This window comes from Sardina pilchardus, chromosome 6 (genome assembly GCF_963854185.1).
Source record: "Sardina pilchardus chromosome 6, fSarPil1.1, whole genome shotgun sequence".
Lineage (NCBI taxonomy): Eukaryota > Metazoa > Chordata > Actinopteri > Clupeiformes > Clupeidae > Sardina > Sardina pilchardus.
The window spans coordinates 21,349,164-21,369,736 of NC_084999.1; the positions used below are offsets into that span (position 1 = coordinate 21,349,164).

Genomic DNA, 20,573 nt, shown 5'->3' on the forward strand with positions numbered 1-20,573 from the left:
GGTGCTCCTGTCTGTGATGCTGGTGACCCTGGAAAAGACTCAAGGTACCCATTTGAATGCTGTCATTTGCCTTGCTATGATGCTGGTGTATAGTCAATTATTTTTGCTGCAAATAATTTGCATATGTGCCTTCCATGCTGTATATCTAAAAGATACAAAGTTGCTGCATTTGGCATATTGACATATCTATATTAATAGATGTGTGTCCATTTAGGCTTACTTGAGAATGTGTGTGGTAATGTTTAATGATTTTTTGTTATGGATCACCAGGTTCTGAGACCAGGGAGCAAGGAGACGCATCTGCAGTAGGACAGTCTGAGAGTAAGTAGCTCACTGCTGTTCAGATGTGCATAGTTTGCTTGTGAGAAATAATGCAGGGAGGATGGAACCAGAAGAAAAGGTAAATTACTGAAATACTTATTAATTACTGATTTATTTGATTCTTGCTTAAGCATCCAGATCTAAGGGTTCTGAGGCTATGGCGCAAATCAGTGGTGGAGGTGCAAAGTCTCGTGGACACTCATGCAACTGCATCAGTGAGTATAGTATATAGTGATGGAATGTGTCAATTTTGTCCTTCCTGTAACAATTACTTTGATTAAACCAGTTATCTGTATGATTTTAGTGCATGGCTGACAGAATGTTTGCTTTATTAAATGAATGTACTGTATAGTAGGTGCATGCTGTAGTGTGTGAGGAAGGATCACTCAAGATCTCACTAAATGAGCCAGTGCATTACTCCAAAAATATGAGATTCCAGCATTTGCAATCAAAGTTGTCTCTTTGTCTTTGTAAGTCTTTGATCTCCATAGTTTTGTGACATGTACTGTATCCATCAGGGCAGAGGAATGACTTTGTGAACCCGCGCTGTACTTGTCAGTCACCCCCGAGGACAAATCGTAAAAATAACCGAAGTAAGTATAGTTTGCCCTATGATTTATTCATGATCAAATATGTGTCCTGTAAGAACCAATTGTTACAGAATGTTTTATATATATATATATATATATATATATATATATATATATAAAACATAATATATAATATTATATATTATAACTTTTATTTTTGGTATTTATTAATGCATATACAAATAAAATTCAAAGTAAACCATAGCCCTCCCACCCCCCACCCCTCCCGTTACAGAATGTTTTAAGTTTTAGTTACATCTCTAATACTACAGTATTATTCTTTCATACAATGTCCTCTTACTCAGGACGTCTCAAGGACCTCTCAGAGTCGGAGATCAAGGAGTGCCTGAGGAAAGGGATTCGATATGTGGCTAAATGCCGTAAACTGAAACATGACGGTGTATTGCCAGTGGATAAAATTCCCATTCCCATTTAATGTGACTGGGATTCTGTTGCTAAGTGACCATGTGTTATTTCACAAACAAAATGGACAGAAGTAGCTCAGATTAAAATATATATGCTTTTATTAAGAAAGAAAGGTATTGAAGGGTCTAGGCATACATGTAGAGTTCTTTCAGCAATAAAGTGCATCATGTTATTAGAACAGTTAACCCTTCATAAATAAGATTAGTATAAATAAAGCTAAACTTCACTTTTGAAACGGCATTAAAAGATATATATTGAATAAAATATATTCTTGATTTTTGCTGCATTCAAATGCCTAATTTTTCAGTTGTGCACAATTGCTTCTTTTACATGTTGTAGGCACACATTTGCAACATAACTATATCTTACGCACTGAACTCTGAGGCAGTATGCGTTAATAAATACATGTTAATCTAATACAAAAGATCACCAGACACATTTGGGTTGCCTCATCAATGTCCAATCTGACGTAAAAAGAAGACAATGTAGCTAAACAGTGGGAAGTGGAGATGATAATTTTAAATGGAAGGGTTTAATAAAACCTGTTCCCCAGCAGGCAGAGGGAAAGAGCCAGCAGGACTGTGAGGGTCAGGTCAACCCGAGACTGGAGAGGAGGAGCAGCACTCAAATCTGGGAGAGAAGGAGGACAGGGGTTAGTGGCGTAACATCAATACAGTGTACTGCTGTTGGGGGGAAATATTGTGCTTTGGTTAGTATAGTTATCTTAATGTTGTCTTAGTAAGTCCCCATGTTAGAGCCAACCATGGCCCCTTGAAAGAAAAAAAAAAATCTTATTTTCAACCCTGACAATGCTTACCTGGTATTTCAAAGGTGGCTGTAACAGTCTCGTTGGTCAGTGGGTTTGTGGCCTTGCAGGTAATTGTTTCAAGCATAAGTGCAGCGAAGAGCGTCATTTCAATCGAACTGCCGTTTCCTTTTGGCTCGTCATCAACGCTCCACTCAAATTCACTGGGAGGCTGAGAGTCAGCCTTACAGGTGAGAGTGAAGGGGTTCTCAGTGGTAATGCTGATGACCACCTCACTTGGGCCATCTGAAACAAGAAACAGTAAATAAGTCAACTGAGTCCATTAAAAATGAAAGAAAATGAGTATAGGACTGATCTGAATTGATTTGCTAATACCATTCTTCATCTGGATTTAGGTATGAATTGTAGGGAATGAGTGGATAATTGAAGGGAATAGGAAGGGATCATCAGAATCACTCACAGCTGGCACGAAGGTCGTAGGATTCGCTGTAATGCCGTGTCACAACGTTTTCTACCACACACTGGTACTTCCCATCGTTTGCCCTCTTGAGGGGTTTGAAAGACACAGTGGTGCTGTCGTTGGAGATGGTAGGCATGATGCTGTTGTTGAAGATCAAGGCGCGACTATCCCTATACCACTGGATACTGTTGTATGGCCCAGCAATATCACAGTAGAGCGAGAAGTCTTCAGAGTCCATGGGAATGACCGGTTTTGGCTTCACCACAATAGGGGTTGGGGCAACTGTGAAAAAAAAAAAAACGCTTTGTTAATTCTTTGTCCAGTGCAGTCAAATGAATAATCTGGTTATAGTGTTTAAAACAGTAGAAGGCAAACAGAATGTTCTGTGCACTTTGCTATGAACCTGCTGATTTGCCATCAAATTCCCCACCTGTCAATATCAATTTGCTACACAACATTTTTAGATACAAGAACTTGGAAACAATTGAAGAGCTGATTGATCACAGCATAAAAGCACTCCCACCACAACATCTTTGAATTGAGAAACACTGTGCCGAAACCGAACAGTTCTCCAAATATCTTAACACATACTGTACTCACTGAAGACCTCTAACTCTATTGAGGCAGAGCTGTTAAGTTCTGTGACATTGTTGTGTGCCATGCAAGTATATTCCCCACTGCCATCTAAAGCCAGTGGCTCAGTTGTGTAGCTGGAGCCTTTAGCCACCCAAGAGCTATTGAAGTACCAGCTGAAGCTACTTGGGGGCCATGAGGTGGCAGAGCAGTTGAATGTCACGTTTGCTCCTGTCTCTGCAAGCTTAGGTCCAGAGATGACGACATTCTTCGGCCCAACTGTCAAATAAACAGAAGAGAACATTGTAGAATTGTAGACCTGATTATGTGTTTCATTAAGAAAAGAGGACAAGAGTGATGTCTGTACTGTAACTGAACAAAATATAGGATGTACAGTATTTACAATTTAAGAAAAGTCAAATTACAACATATTTTGCAATGAGCCTTTTACTCCACTCACAGTTTACTCTGAGGTCATACACCGAGCTGGTCATGTTACTGACATCATTTTGGGCTGTGCACTGATATTCTCCATCGTCATCATGCGTCACAGAGTCTATGGTCATGGTGACATTGTCCTCAGAGAGGGACACTGTGCCATTCCAGCTCAGGCTCCCATTCTTCATCCAGTAAATGGACGTGATCTCACTGTTAGCACTGCAGTTACACTTAAATGATTTGCCTAGTATTGGTAGCTGACCTTCAGTCTCAATTGTAACTACTGTCAGAGGGGCTGTAAAGAAATTAGGTATTAGATATATTAGAGATTTTTTTAAATAATGAATAGTGCACAGCACACATCAGGATCCTCCAGGGACAGACTGGAGAAACTAACAAAACAGCATTTTTGTTTTTAGATTGTGGGTTCTGTGTGCCACCCTGGCTTCTGAAAACAATGGAAATAATATGAGTGGAAGCATGAAAACCTCAGTCTACAGTATCTACAGTAAATCATGCCAGCGATATTTGCAAAAGGTTACAACCTGAAGTCACTATAGAGGTCATGCACATGTTTATGGTCAGGAATAAATATGATAGAAATATATTGTTATAACAAAAACCTGTTAAATGACTTTTAAAGGAATACATTTTATTTATATCATCACTTTTTGGATATAGTTAATATTCTTGCTACATTCCAGAAACACAAGTAGCATCAGCACAAAAATGTTGGCTACTGGAATATCCCAACAAAGTGAATAAATTGCCATTTGATACTCACTGATTACCCGTAGGTGTGTGGAGACAGAGCTGCTCATGTTTGTTTTGTTGTTGTGAGCCTTGCAGGTGTACTCTCCACTTTTGTTCAAGGTAAGGTTAAACAGCTCCAGCAGTGCACCCTCTCCAACCATTGATCCATTGTAGTACCAGCTGTAGACACTAGGGGGCAAGGAGGTAGCAGAACAGTGAAATGTCACACCTGATCCAGACTTTGCATTCTGTGGCCCAGTGATAACAGTATCCCATGGTCCATCTGTGTGGAAAGTTTGAAATAAAGTTAATGGTATTTTTCTTTCTTTCTGATCATATACACACCACGACTGTATTTTACCTCTACATTATACTTACAATTGACCATGAGTATGTACTCAGAACTGTTTAGTTTGCTCACAGCATTCATGGCAACACACTGGTAATTTCCGTTGTCAGAGTGATCAACGTGTTTGAAAGTTAACGTCTTGTTCTCATTAGAGAAGGAGATTGTGTCGTTTGCTTGCAGGTAGGAGCTGCTGTTAACCATCCAGTGAATGGACTCCACGGGCCCAGTCATATCACAGCTCAGGATGAATGTCATGTTCAGTATGGGGGATCCATCATCTTCATTCACCATAACATTTGATATCAGATCTGCACATACACACACACACGCATGCACACACACACACACACACACACACACACACACACACACACACACACACACACACACACACACACACACACACACACACACACACACACACACACACACACACACACACACACAATCATTATGAGTATCTTACTTAATTAAAATATCAATGTTTGAAATACTTTATTTAAGTATTTGAGTTGTATTCTCTATGTTTCCCTTGTGATCTTTTTATATGAGATGAGAGACTCACCAATGACTGTCAGCATCTTAGTGACTGAGCTGGAGCGGCCAGTCATGTTGTTGTGTGCAGTGCAGCTGTACTCCCCACTATCAGCAGGGCTGAGTGAGTATTTTTTATACACTGAGCTCATTTCCACCTCAGACCCATTGAAGAACCAACTGATGCTACTTTCAGGCCAAGAGGAGGCATCGCAGGTGAAGGTTACATTGGATCCCGTGGACAGGGTGGATGGCCCAGATATAGTGACGTTATCAGGTCCGTCTGAGAAGACAAAAATGCAACTGAGTTATGTATGAAATGTACCGTACAGGGGTGCACTGTGCACCTTAATTGCAATAACTTAATCTCAAAGCAATGTCTGGACTTCTGAGTTCTGAGCACACATATTTGAAATTATTTCAGGATCTCCTGAGGTGTTACACATGAACGACAATTTCCCTGTGTGTAATCCAACAACTAATCTAACAAGAATAAAATGTTAGTGTTACAAAATCAAAAGGAGCCACACCTCATTTTTATTCAAAGACACTCTTATACGTACTTGTCCATAAACAAGTTTGTTATGCTGACAAGTCTGTTATGCTGTGGCTGTTTGCAGTTTAAAGCCTGGCGCCCACCGGACACGCCGTTCAGTGGTGTTCTGGCGCGCCGCGTATGTGTCCGGTGGGCGCCGGGCTTAAGTCTGTCTGTTGCTCTGTCTAATGTTTGTCTAAATGTACTGCACTTCCTTCAATGTCTGGACATTATGTAAACCGTTTGTAATGTACAGTATGTGCACTTTAGTGTCCTGAGAGCACTGTTTTTCTTTTTTTATTTAGCACCATGGTCCTGTTATAACGCTTTTTAGTTTTTCTGTATCTGTATACGGTTGAAATTACAATAAAACCTACTTGACCTGACTTCTGATAAACCTTTTCTGAACTTTTGTGTGCAGCAATTGCATAAATCTATCCCGATAAATTTTTTTATCTTTGTCTTCTTTATTCATTTATCCTTCCAATATGCATACTGCAGTAGTCAAAAAGTAACACTAAGTTTTTTCCTCATAAAGTATTTTTTCCTGTCTTTGGCTACTTACAGTTGACCTTCAGTGTGAAGTTGGAGCTTTTGTTGCTGACAGCATTAGAGGCTGAACACTTGTAGTCCCCATCATCTGAGTGCATCACTGGACTGAATGTCAGCGTTTTGTTTCCGTCAGTGAAGGATATTCTGTTGTCCTCTGTCGTCTGCAGGTAGTCGCTGCTCTTCATCCAGTGAATGGACTCCACAGGCCCAGTCACATCACAGGTCAGGGTGAACGTCATGTTAAGTATGGGGGGCTCGCCTTTCATTATCAGGACTGCTGAGATTGGATCTGAGGAAGCAAACACACACACACACACACACACACACACACACACACACACACACACACACATATAATATATATTATCTTTTTTTCACATATCGTTTTTGTTTTGGGGAGTGCTGAAACTGCTCTGTGTTAAAGCATCCCATGTTATTCAGTATTCAGTTAGAGACACTGGATGGGGTTGCTGGTTTCATTTCCATGACACTTTTTTCAGCTGAGAACTAGTCAGCTGTAACTCTGAGTCTAAGCATCTGTTTAGAGGGGACCAATTCAATGGAGAATCAATTGCTGTTGATTACAATTGTAATGATAAATTAAAGCTGCATTGAAGAATTTGTGTCATGTCAGTGCAATTCAGTAAAAAGAAAAGAGGAGATACAGGCATATTATTACTCACCAATAACCTCTAGCTCTTTGACAGCGCTGCTATTCTGTTTGGTGACATCATTCATGGCAACACAGGTGTAAATCCCACTGTCGGATGGTGTGGCTTCATTTATCACATACATCGAGCCACTTTCCATCATGTTTCCATCATTGAAGTACCAGGTATAGTTGCTGGGAGGTTTGGAGTCTGCGTTACAGTTGAGGGTCACATTGGAGCCAGTCTTGACAGGCCCCATTGGGCCTGTGATGACAGGCATCTTAGGTCCATCTGCGGAACACAACAACGTATTAATATCACCATCACCACCATCACAATAAGCTCACACCTGTCTTTGACTAGCATTTAGAATAGATTAGAAATAAATAAATAAAACATGCCAATAGTCCATTTATGTAATTAATGCTCAGGTGCTCAGGTGCTCTCAATCTCCCCACCACTGCGTTGCATGCTTTCCATATTCCCCTTGTTCTGAACACATTAGTTACACTTACAGTTTGACTCACTACCAGTGCAGTGCACTGAGAAAACTGTAGAGGGGCATTTTTATTACTCTGAATTAAATCTGTTAAATCAGTTAAATGATTGGACTAAGGATTAAATAGAAGAGTTTTAGTGTGTGGATAACATCACATCATGGATATTGTAAGCTTCTTAACTGAAAAATAGGGTTTATCTGCTAACTCACAGTTGACTTTGAGGGAAAACATGGGGCTAGTATCGTTGTTCAGAGGGTTGGAGGCCATACACGTGTAGTTTCCATCATCTGACTTCAGCACGGGGTCGAAGGTCAGCATGCTGTTGTCATCAGAGAGGTTCATGCGACTCATGTTCAGGTTGAGAGCCATGCCATCCATCATCCAGTCGCGTTCATAAACAGTGCCAACAGCGTCACAGGTCAGCACAAAAAGCTTGTGGTCGACAGGAGGATTTCCAGTGATTTTGATGGTGGCACTGCTTATGAGGTCTGCAAATACAGGGAGGGACCAGTTGATAGCGAAACCACACAGTTTCACCCTCATGGTCTATGCCGAGAGGCATTATTTACTAAACACATGATTCCCTAGCAAAGGTGTCATCAACTATATAACACAACTGTGACTTTACTGGAAGCAGTTTTATTTTCATCAGGACATGCAGGAAGACTTTGTTTGTCACAAACCATGACTACCATGAGGGTGCCATGATAACCTCTAGAAGGCAGTCTGAAATTAGAGAGAGAAAAAAAAAGATCTTACGGATGACTTTGACTTCTTTGGTGACCATCTTAGTGATATTTGTGATGTCATTATGAGCTGAACAGGTGTAGTTTCCACTGTTGCTCAAGCTAACGGAGTCCAGTTTGTAGTCTGGGCCCATCATTACAGTGTCATCAAAGTACCAGGTGAAATTACTGGGTGGTTCAGATTCAGCAGAGCAAGTAAGCATTAAGTTGTCTGCTGTTGCGATGATGGAGGGTCCCGAAATGACGGGCATCTTAGGTCCATCTGTAGAATACAGGACACAGATAATAGGAAATAGCAAGAAACTGACATGTATTGAGTTCATACAATTGAAAACATTTGTGTTACATTTACTAATTTGGCTTACAAACGAGTAAGGCCCCTTTTGTAAAGACATTTCAACTAAGTAAACAGAGCATCATAGACTATAGTGAAACATGAGTAAACCATCTCATGGCTTGGGACAGGGTGAGACTTACAGTTAACCGTCAGCTTGTACTCATTGCTCGTGTTGTTGCTCACAGGATTGAAGGCCATGCACCAGTACATTCCATTGTCTGACATTTCAACTGATGTGAAAGTTAATGTTGTGTTGTCGTGAGAGATGGAGATGCTGTTGTCAGGAGAAAGGGAAGTATTGTCCTTCATCCAGTGAATGGAGTCCACATGAGGCCCAATCACATCACACCTCAGTGTGAATGTCATGTTCAGAATGGGAGGTCTGCCCACTTCATTTACCACCACAGATGATATTGGGTCTGGAATAAAAATGTTGAAATATAAGATTATCAGTTGGTTACTGATTTATTCCAAAATCTCCATATCTTTAGCACCTCATGTCATTCACTTTGCCAAACAACCTGAAAATATAATTTAAAGGTGCTGTGATGAATAATATAATGAATATACTGAATAATGCAAATAATAAAACATGATATAATGTTAAATGTTTTGACCAATATTAATATTGGTCATTGAATATATTTAGGTCAAGTGTGGTTGTGATGATCCTTACCAACAATGGTGAGTGATTTGGAGATTTGTTCATATCTAGAAGTCACACTGTTGTGGACCAGACATGTGTACTGGCCAGTTTCACTCATCTCTAAATCGGTGAGTTCGAGGTTCTCTCCAAATTTGTTCAGTGATATATCGTTAAACAGCCACTCATATGAAGCTGCCGGTTTGGAATCAGCAGAGCAAGTGAGATCTACATTGGACCCAGAGATATATGCCATCTTGTATGGGGCTACCTCCAACATGAGGTTACTCGGTCCATCTGTGAACAATTCAGACATACAGATGTTTTGAGCATGAAAAACAATGATAACTTTGTATAAACAATAAGAAAAAGCTTTGTTAGTGTCCTGGCCTAATGCTTTGCAACACATCTATTAGGAGACACACATTTCCATACGTGCAGCAAATACCTTCAATACCTTCCCTCATATTTGCATTGAATCAAAATAATATTTGAATGGGTCCATTGATCTCTATTAGGCTGTGCACTAACTTTAGCCTGTCTATATCACTATCAAAATCTTCCGAAATAAAACCATTTTCATCTCCATACAAGCCTTTGAGATTGTGCCACATGGCTGAAGGTCGGAAGTGTTTTGCTTTACAGGAGGCATTAATGAGAGATATTATACCTCAAAGTAATGTCCCATTGGCTTGTTTCAAACCCATAAAAAGGCTAGCATTCAGTGTATGCTCTGTGATAAGGTAGATTTCTTAATCGTGTTTGCTGCCTGCCATCAATATTCACAGTTTCTCACAGTTAGTAATACTCACAGCTGATGTTGAGGGTGGGCGTCAAGCTCGCGTCATGGCTTATGTTGTTGGACACGTTACAGGAGAATGGCCCTGTATCAAATCTAGTCACTTCCATGATGGTGAGGACACTGTTGTCCTCACTGAATTTGATCTGTTCGCTGGCTGTTACAACAGATGTTCCGTTGATCCACAGGAACCTGAGAGGGGTTCCAGAGGCAGAACAGCTGAGAGTGACAGTGTCGTTGATCTCGATTAAATTGGTTTTAGACACCGTCGTGGTCACATTTGAGATTCGCTCTGGTAATGGGGGGAACATGAACACATGGGAGTATGTCACTATATGTTGTTACATTGTTACATTTTTCATTAGGCATGCAGAATGGAAAATATAGAACAAAATGTGTTGCCCCTGAGTGTAAACAAAAACTATGTCAATTGTTTTCTATCAAATTATTTGGCATCTACTTTGGAGAGTTAATATAGAATTTGACCAAATGTAGCCTATTGGTTTTACTTGGTTGACATGGTAATTATTTTCACTTCTCTTCTCTTTGCTTTGTCTGTTTTCCTGACCCTTACTGATAAGGTCACCTTGTTCATAAACATACACTATCTACACCTGCTTCATCATGTCTGTCTATGTGAGCATTCTGCGCAACCGTCAACAGAAAACACTGTGAAAGAAGTCTCAGCTCCGCTATGGTATAGTAGCTGTATTGTTGGGTTAAATGAATGTGTGAATGTGTACTGTAGGTTAGTCAGAGACAAGCACAGGGAAGACAAGGGAGAAACGTTTGGTGACTCCTCACCTTGAACTGACAAAACAAACTGCCGTTGAAATACGGGGTCCAGTCCATTTAAGCCATAATCTCCTGAATCGTCAACTTGGAGAGATGTTAGAGTCAGGGAAGCATCACTTGTATTAAATACAATTCTTCCGTCATATTGTGGAGTGGGCAATTCGTTGCCAGGGTACCATAATATTATTGTTGTGGTCTCAAAGTTCCATGTTCCAGCTAGTATAGTATGGCTATGATTGGCCCTCAGGGTCACATTTTGCCCCACTTCTATGGCGGTAGGAGTGTCTGGAGGCACCACCACTGTGAGAGCATAAACAGAAGAGAGATTTAATGGTGGCAATTTTAATACCATTGCAGTTATGTACACAATGATAGCAATGCTCACCGAGTTGCAATTCTGGGCCTTGAGTTCAGCTGCTGTTAAAAGTGTTTTGTGTTTTCTACCACAGCATTGGCAAGAGCTGTTTCCACACAATAGCCCTGCTTATTCATAAGACCCACCAGGTTTTTTTTTTTTAAAACTTGTATCATGGTAAACAGTCAATTCCACAGCCAGCAGCATTGAGAAGGTTCTTGATTGAGGAATACATAAATGAAGGCGTTTTCTGCCATTGTTTTTAAATACTTAATAGTTACTTTTTTATCAGGAACTATTAAGTATTTTAATAATAAAGGGCTTAAACCTTAATCCTCCATAAAGGATAGCTACTATTATATGTACATGTCAGGTTTGGAAGTTTGGCAAATTAACGCCCATTTCAGTATATTAAGCCTCATTTGCATATTCATTTGCATATTTAAACTTTACATTTCAGAAAACTTGTAATAAAAAAAAATCTTGTCTTAATGTAAGTGAATAACTGGGTAAGTTTTGTGGTGATACATAAAAGTTTAAAATGTAACCCTATCTACCAGTATAGCATTATACTGTATATGGCGTTTTTAATGCAATAGTACACCATTTTCAAGACCCAAAATGACTGCTTTAATGACTTCTTAAAATTGTCAAACAAAAATTTCCTGATTCGTCAGGTTCTAAGGATTCCAAAAATATATAGTTTTCATAATCCCCCCAAAAATTGAACGACATTACACAAGTAAACTGACTATAATCTAGTACTCCCTGTAGCTTCCATTATGAACTTGACAGGGGCAGGGGTGTCCCCTTGGTTTTCCAAGGACATTGCAAACCCAGCTGTGTTTGATCAAATGTTGAAGTTTAATGATTGAAGTGAAATTAAGGGACCCTGGGCTGACTGTGTTCTTCAAATTATCACTTCAAATGATCAAAGGAGTCATGACCTTGTTTTTTATTAAATCCCTTCAGACAGAAAGTATCCGGCTACACTAGGGTTAATGTATACATTTTAAAAAGTCTTGAAAGTCTTATCCTAAATGTTAATATTTCAGGAGCCCTATTACTGTATCTACTTGACTAGACTTACTAAGGGTGCAAGTTCAATCAATATTTAAAATGCATCCGACCATCAGTGTGTACAGTATGTCCAAAATCACATATGGAAACAGAGATATTGCTAACACTGCAATATGGCCTGACACACTGAACTGTAGTTGCTATGGAGATTTCATATTGAACAATATATAAAAATATGTACAACTCATACTGTATTACCTTGGCCGAGGCAGAGATGTAAGAATAGTGCAAAGGGCACTATATATTCCATCTTCATGTGACTGGTCAGAAAAAGTGTCCAGTGCTTTTCCTATGCAGAAAATTGATGCCTTTTTTTCTTGCAGAATATAAAAATAAAGGCTTCAATCATAAGAATATTCTTTCTCTCTCTCTCTCCACCTTTCTCCCTCCCTCTCCCTGTCTCTGAACAAACATGTACGCTGGACTAACTGTGGGACAGCCGTACCATGTAGGTTAGTTAATGCAAAAAAAAAGAGAAAAGAAGACCCCGCCCTTCCTGTCCATCTCCACCCATGAGTACACCTGCACACTTGGCCTCTGCCTCTAATTATTCATTAAGCTCAACCTCTGGGTTGGGCTTGGTGGGCTTGCCTGGGTGCTCATCATCAGAGGTTTACAGTAAACCTGAATGAGTCTGACCAATGGGCTTAGTTTCCACGCATGTGCATCAGCCAATCAGAGAGGATAAATGTTGTTCAATTGAACTGACCTCATATTTGTGTATTGTGATAATAGCCTAGCTCTCTTATTTGAATGTCGGCTGTGAGTCAGCCGAAGATCCCATGCTCCTTGTTGTCTTGTGTGTTAAGGCTGCCCTTCATTGGATTTCAGGTTACTTGGCATACAGTATATGCTTTTGACCTATGGCTGTGTCAAAGATCTGAACTATGATGAAATCAGAGGTGTGAATGAGTGCTGAACAAACACTTGTAACTGGGGGACCCAAAATAAGTTAATGAATATATGGATGTAATTCTAAATCCATACTGAGAAATATTTAGCGTTCACTTACACACAACCATGCTTTTTTTCCCTCAGAGAGGTAAAGCATTTACTATGTGTGGGCCTGTGGCTACCTCACTAAGATGAGATACAGTACATGATGGACTTTCATAGTAAAATAGAAAAAAAAGACAGCTTCACACAATTGGTCATGCACAGTATTTCAATTCAAATAACACTTAAAATCCTGGTATGTAAAGAGAGTTTGAGAAAACAGTTTGATTGTATAATGTTATAGAACGAGTGATTAATCCTTATCTTGTATCTTATCTTGTATCTAAAAGACCCTCAAAATGTCACCTTAACCCCCTAATCCCTGAAACCAAACCAAAAACTCAATTCATTTGCAGGTATTGCGAATCATATTAATATCAATAACTCTGAATGTGAAAGCCAGAGTGACCAGGTTATAAAACAGTCCTAGAATAATCAACCTGTGCTGACAGATGTAACCTATTCTAAAACCACTCAGCTGACACATGATAAGCACACAACAAAGGTATTGCCAGTCACTGTTGTTGGTTGCAACATGTGGATGCAGGCAGTGTCTGTGTTCACAACTCCGGCAGGTTTTGTTCTGCTGACTTCCTGGAGGGCCTGCTGTCATATACATGTATTAGGAATTTTGTTTCCTTGGAAAAAAAAATGCCTTCATAGCTGAAATGACTCAGCACATCACAAATTAATCAACTCATTCAGACAGTGCAAGGACAACATGGAATCATGTGACTTTGAAAGACTTGTTTACTTGACTTGTTTACTTTTAATTGTACAGACCGATCTGATTTGTTCTTCATTTTTGTTTTGAACATTTTGTGGTAAATCCGAGTAGTGTTCGTCTTAGCTACTTTGATACAATCAGTTAAAAAGCACTCCATAAATGATTTATGATACATGAAATACATTGAGACAACTCACCAACTGAGTGAGACCAAAAGTAACAGGAAATAGAATTGCACAAAAGTTACAGTAGTACATCACATTGAAAGTATATGATTATACAGTGACTTTCACTGAAGTATACTAAGACATATTTTATATGGTTTACACACATGGTTTTGGACCAAACATGGAAAATAATCTTGAAAACCGGAACCCATTGAGGCACCAACTTGTACCATAATATACTGTAACACTATGGATGACCGGTGAAATCATCGGCGATTGCTCCATTGTTTTCAAGGAGTTTAGAAATGTGGCCTCCTAATCTTGGAGACATCACACTAGGGTGGAACAAACACAGAAAGAATGACCTAGACAGGCCACAAGCCATTGCATACATTCAGATACCAACAGTATTTTTTATAAGCTTGCACAATTATCAGTACAAATATACTTAGTGATGCATCGAAAACCACATCCGCCTCAAAGTGTTGATTTAGAAATGTGCTGTATGCGCAAAACAAGGTGGCTTGGTTAGAAATGTCAACTTCGAAGCTCACGTTACTGTACCTGTGCCACTGTGAATACTCAGCAAGACAAATAGAGCCATAGGGACACAGCCAAAACACACAACCATGACAGGGTTACGATCTTCAACGGCTGAGCTTTCGACAGAGGAGGTGCTGGCACTGTAGGTACAAACAACATGGAGATGAAGACAAACAGCTTCTACGTCTTCATGACAAAGACAGATGTACAACGTAAACTAGATCTCTGTGCTAGATCTCAGGTAGTGGGATTGTTTCACTGATGGAGGCATTAGATTGAAGGATTCAATTGGAGGATTCCTCTTACACTCTCATTCCTTGTACTGTATACTGTATGATAAAGCGCCACACCTCAAAGAAACAGGACTGTGTTTGCAACCCAACAGCATTGTTAAGCAACCACCAAAGTAGTGATGATAGTCATGATGGAGATTATTGTCTCTATATTACTTAACAGTAGCAGTTTATCAAACACACTTTTGTCTGTTGGCATGATCACAAAGCTAATGCTAAGGCTATAATCCCTAACCAGATATTGCAAATGGTGTGTTTCAGCAATGTTAGCATTTTAACTCTCCCTTGGTCTTTAGCACATATAGTATACTAACAACGTGGTTGCAAACACTATTCAAATATATGCATAATGCCAAGACAATGTTTCACATAAATAAACAGGTATCCCAACGAGTGATGGGAAAAATAACTCTCTTGGGTAAGGTCATGCAAAAATATTAAAATGTATTCATATGTAAATCCAAACACCTACTGCTGATGACGAGGCGTTTGGTGACACTTGACCACCTCAGGGTCATGTTGTTAAAGGCCCTACAGGAGTAGAGCCCGCTGTGTCTCTCCTCAACCCTGCCCAGCTCCAGCGTCTCCTGGCCTGTGGCGTTCAGTGACTCCCCGTCCACGAGCCACTCCAGGAGGGCTGGGGGCTGGGAGCTGGCTCTGCAGAACAGGGTCAGGTTGGAGCCAACCAGCAAGGAGCCCGTCATGGCCAGGCTCATGTCCTCTGGTCCATCTGACAGAGGAGCACATGGTTCAGAGCAGGGTCTTTTGAAAAAGGAGACTTGTTGTGGCTGAAGTGAGATAACTTGTGTATGTCATGATGACAATCTGTTATACTTACACATGATAAGTGTAATATGAGAATGACAACAGTAAACATTGCTGACTAAAAGAAGACTATTTACAGTATGTCTTCATATATCATCCATATCTAAACAACGGGCATTATGGATCATACATTCTTGATTTTCAAAATTGCACTATGCCAATCGGGTAACACAATCTTTATCTGAGCTCATTATTCTTTTTTTTTCTTAAAAGTATATTTTGGAGGCTTTTTGCTTCACAGGACAGTAGAGAGAGACAGGAAGCAAGTGGGACAGAGAGATGGGGTGGGATCAGGAAATGACGACAGGCCGGACTCGAACCTGGGTCCCCATGGGCACTCGGACCCGTACACGCATGAGCGCTGTAGCCTGTTGTGCCACAACGCCCCGCCTCCCCCCCCCATGCTTACTACTCTTGATAGTCATTGTAATACCACAAATGAAAAGAAAAATACAAATACATATGTTTTGAAAGAAATAGCTGATAGCGTACATATGTATGTACTCACAACTGATCAGGAGGGGGATAAGGTGACTTGTGGCACTACCAAGTGCATTGTTCACATGGCAACTGAATGGGCCAACATCGTACCGAGTGACATTTTGAATGATGAGCGTGCGGTTGCCATCCTCCAGGAGAACACCCATCCTCCGCACGACCTCTGAACTTCCGTTGACCCACTGGAAGGACACTGAGGAGCCGGAGGCGAGGCACGTGAGACGGACCGCACTGGTGAACTCCACCAGCGTAGTGTTCCTGACAGTGAGAGTCACATTGGCAATGGGCTCTGGTGATAAGACACAGGAATAGACTAGGCCGGCATCCATAAACAAATAGCACACAATAAACAAATGAACACTATGCAAATAATGATTATCAAAGATCAAAGATGAATGATACGAAACAGAGAGTGAAATAAAGATGAAAGATGCCAGATATACACATGTTGTTCCCTTCCACAGAAACTGTGGGTGAACATGAATTAATTCAGTCCATTGTTGTGTGATTATTAATGCTTAAAGATTTAACTACAATACTGAAGAATATTATAACACAATGACAGGCTTCTTTTGTCAATTGGTATGGCATGAAAAAGGTTTTGCACTCTAATTAGATAGATAGATACTTCATTGATGCCCAAGGGGAAATTTGAAATGTATGTATGACATGCAATGCTCTTCATCAATACTGATTCTTCATCATTGCATGAAAACGATGATCAACTAATGTAAGTGAAAATTCTGACCCATTTGCAGCTGAGATAAACCAATCTTGAAAACCTGTTCTGGCTAAACCCTCAAGTCCACAAAACTTACATAACGAGAAAGTTCTAAAGAACTGGCAGTCACAGCTCTCTGAGGTTCTCACAGGTTCCCCTCAGACCATTTTATGAGCCTAATCGTAAGACTTTACCGAGCACCGTCAGGCTGGTGTTGGCGCGGAGGGACGGGTCGTTGCTCTGGAGCACATAGACGCCAGAGTCCTCCACACTAACGGAGCTCAGGTGCAGGTCGCCGGAGCTGATGTTAACCCTGGCTCTGCCCTCGTGACCCGGAAACACTGCCTGCTGCTCCCCGAGCCACGTTACCACCAGCACACGGTCACCCACCGCCCAGCTGCCACTCGGCAGGGCCGTCGGAGGAATCGCCCGGAAGGTCACGTTCTCCCCGACACGTGCCGGGTTCACTGAAGCTATCACCTCAATGCCGTTCAGTCCTGAAAAGAAATTACCAGCACTCTAGCATTGACATCATCATAAATGTATGCATTGCCTTGACATTATTGACTTTCAGTGGAGTTTATCTATTTGTATGCACCAAATATACACAAGGTGCACTCAACATATTTTTTCTGGGCTAGTGGGCCAGATCTCCTCAGTGCTTTTTAGCAAAATCTTAACTGATGCAAACAAGCAGCAGTGGGTTTTGTCAGTTATCATCAAAGGAGGTCCTGATCTGATATCAACTGATAACAGAAGAAGCCGACACCCAGGAAATGAAAGGCATATAGATTATATGAATGGCACTTATGATATTTACTCAAAATGGCGATACACAGACTAGTGAAGTGCAGACACTGTAAACAAATGATGATAAAGCATATCACATAAACGTTTCCCTCAGTCACTGCTTCTGTGTCATATAGCCAACATTGAATTTCAACCTTGAAATTCCCCTTGGGGATCAATAAAGTATCTATCTATCTATCTATCTATCTATCTATCTATCTATCTATCTATCTATCTATCTATATCTACATCAAAGCCTCAGTACTTCCTTACATTCTAATCACAAATCTATTCATATGTCCCCTGTGAAATAAAGAGCAGCTGAATTTCCACAAAATATCAAATATTAAGTTCCCTACTGTTAAATACACTTACCCTTTAATAGAGTCAACAGCAGGAGAAAAATAAAGCTTCCTCTTCTTTTTCTAATACACTGTGCTAATAGCAAGGAGTTTCCCATGCCATAAACTGTCATTTCCCCCCTCTTCTGTGCAACTGTATTAGCACTGCTGAACTGATCTTTAGAACTCGTTAGAACTCTAATTATCAGACAGGCATGTTGTGGATTTCTCTTCTCTTTGGCAACCTTAAGTGAGGGGGTTGTTGTCTCGAGTCAAATAGCCAATTAGTGACATATCGTTGACCCATAGTGACACCTGGAATGCTGAGGATGTGAGGAGGTGGTAGAGAGGTCAAAGGAAAGAGTTGACACTTCATGGCTTAAAAAGACCCAACAGGTTAACAGACAGGTGACCCTTAGTGTTTCTTTAACCATTGAGATGGACACATAACAAGCTTATCTCCTTTTGGGTCAGACATTTGGGAACTGAAACTTTCTCAAACCTTAACACTGGCTTTATTACAATGGAAATAGATATTCACAGTCACTGAGATGTCCTCCTTCCCTTTTGTCTACAAAAAGAAATATTCTTGACCATACTATATGAATCTTGGAAACATGTAGTATCCTTATAGGCATTATTTGTAATGTTCAGATCAGGTTAGGGGATAACTAATATACTAAAGTAGCCTAAGCGCTTGCAGAACAATTGTGGGATGGTTTCTTGCGATAGATAGTTTCGTGTGATAATCCACTCAATCTGTGATAGAAACTTTCCTTTTTATTGTTTACATTGAACTTGTTTACTCCAGTATGGCAGCATCTGTCTATTTCATGTGTGCAGTTTCCTTTTGCTCCAGTTTCTAAATAGTGTGCATAGCTGTGCAACTTGTTAGGCTGTTAGCTCATTCATTTAATTTGATGTCCTTTCATTTATATACAAAGGAGTAAAAGTAACAATGTAGTTACAGATAAAAAAAAAACAAAAAAAAAAACAGTCTTTTTAAACAGATTTTTACAGTCTATGGTTACAGATCATATCAACAAAGCAAACAGGACAAGACATTTATTTGAGGATGTCAAACAGGAAAAAAGACAACGCGATAGTCATACACATACAACATACAGCCAAGGACGATAGGATCTGAGGGCATCCGACCAGTGATGGAAATAAGCCAGTGGCCACAGGTGTAGCTGTCAAAGAGAAGGTGTGCATTTTGTATGCATTGTGTGAAAGATGATAGGGTTCTGATGTGATAGGCCAGGGATCTCATTCCAGGTTGTTGTGTGTGTGTGTGTGAAAAAGGATCTTTGACTAAAACTGTTTTGTAGGCAAGTGCTGGGAGAAGTGTCTGAGTGACTAATCTAGTGATGCGGTTTTGATGTGAATTACATGGTGGAAAAAGTGCTGTCAGAGTTGGTGAGGGGCTACTCTGTTGCCTCTAGAAAATAGATATAGATAGATATATAGATAGATTTATTGATCCCCAAGGGGAAATTCAAGAAAGCATGGCTTCCTTCGAGCCGGAGACGAACCAGCGACCTAAGGAAAATTGAAGTAATGACATGGTCATTTGTGTCATTCTAAAAAGTCATGACATTTCAGTGTGTGAGTGCAGTGAAGGGGTCAGTGCAATTTAGTCACACCTTCCCTCCATAATCATCACTGGGATTGTCCACAAAGCCACAGTATCGACTTGAGCACACCTCAGTGTGTCCACAACAAGACAAATGACCCATCGGGAGGGTGTTTGCCAGAGGCACATTACAGCCTCTCTGCAAGAGGTCTGTCATCTCCTCCAGGCATTATTGTTCAGGTGACCCATGGAAACCATACAAGATCAACCTGGGCTGTGAAACCATAAACAAAGTAGGGTTCTGCTCTTCACGTGAATGGTTAAACACAGGCCCTTATATATGATTAAAATATCTGTGTTTAGGGCATGACAAAGATTTTCTTTCACTTTTGAGTTCAGTGGAGAGAGTACAAGACAGCTCTGTTTTTAATATGCAAAAACTACCGGCGGCATTTTCATGAAAGTGTGTTGAGTGGTTTGGAGTTGGTCCAAGATCCCATGCTTTTGAGAGCAGATCAGATAAAAAACAAACTTATTTTGTTAACTTTGCCAGACAGGGCATATGCTGTATAGCCTTTGTGGAGGTTTCAACTCTTAAACTCCTAACCTCTTTTATAATAATGACAAATATGACAAAATAATGACAACCTTCTTTTATAGAGAATGAACTTATATTATGAAAAATACATTTCACTTACCTTACTTACCCCTCCCCATCTCCATACTTACTTGAAACAAATTATATCACACAGCAAGTATAACACTACATTTTATGTTGGCTTTTCATCTTTATCATTTATTTATCACTACTTTGTAAATATTACATTTTTTCACTCCCATCAGCTTCACTATTAATCATTGAGACATGATTCAGACTTCCTCCTGTTAACAAGGC

General features: G+C 40.2%; 2 protein-coding genes across 2 annotated transcripts; both read right to left on the bottom strand.

The window, feature by feature from the left end:
• Positions 1 to 1,417: 1,417 nt before the first annotated feature.
• On the bottom strand, positions 1,418 to 12,635 carry LOC134082963 (hemicentin-1-like). Its single transcript, XM_062539032.1, has 17 exons — positions 12,401 to 12,635; positions 10,777 to 11,067; positions 9,986 to 10,264; positions 9,207 to 9,470; positions 8,671 to 8,949; positions 8,207 to 8,455; positions 7,657 to 7,935; positions 6,981 to 7,238; positions 6,311 to 6,586; positions 5,242 to 5,493; positions 4,706 to 4,984; positions 4,359 to 4,610; positions 3,597 to 3,869; positions 3,164 to 3,415; positions 2,564 to 2,845; positions 2,155 to 2,388; positions 1,418 to 1,967 (listed from the first exon to the last, which is right to left on the bottom strand). Exons 1-17 carry the CDS (start codon positions 12,456 to 12,458, stop codon positions 1,870 to 1,872), a joined length of 4,155 nt encoding a protein of 1,384 aa, XP_062395016.1. The 5' UTR covers positions 12,459 to 12,635; the 3' UTR covers positions 1,418 to 1,869.
• A 1,659-nt stretch (positions 12,636 to 14,294) lies between these two features.
• LOC134083401 (carcinoembryonic antigen-related cell adhesion molecule 5-like) lies at positions 14,295 to 20,401 on the bottom strand. The gene is made up of 5 exons (XM_062539729.1): positions 20,386 to 20,401; positions 17,167 to 17,469; positions 16,262 to 16,540; positions 15,401 to 15,658; positions 14,295 to 14,775 (listed from the first exon to the last, which is right to left on the bottom strand). The coding sequence occupies exons 1-5, from the start codon at positions 20,399 to 20,401 to the stop codon at positions 14,675 to 14,677; spliced, it is 957 nt and encodes a 318-aa protein (XP_062395713.1). The 3' UTR covers positions 14,295 to 14,674.
• Between the last annotated feature and the right edge of the window lie 172 nt (positions 20,402 to 20,573).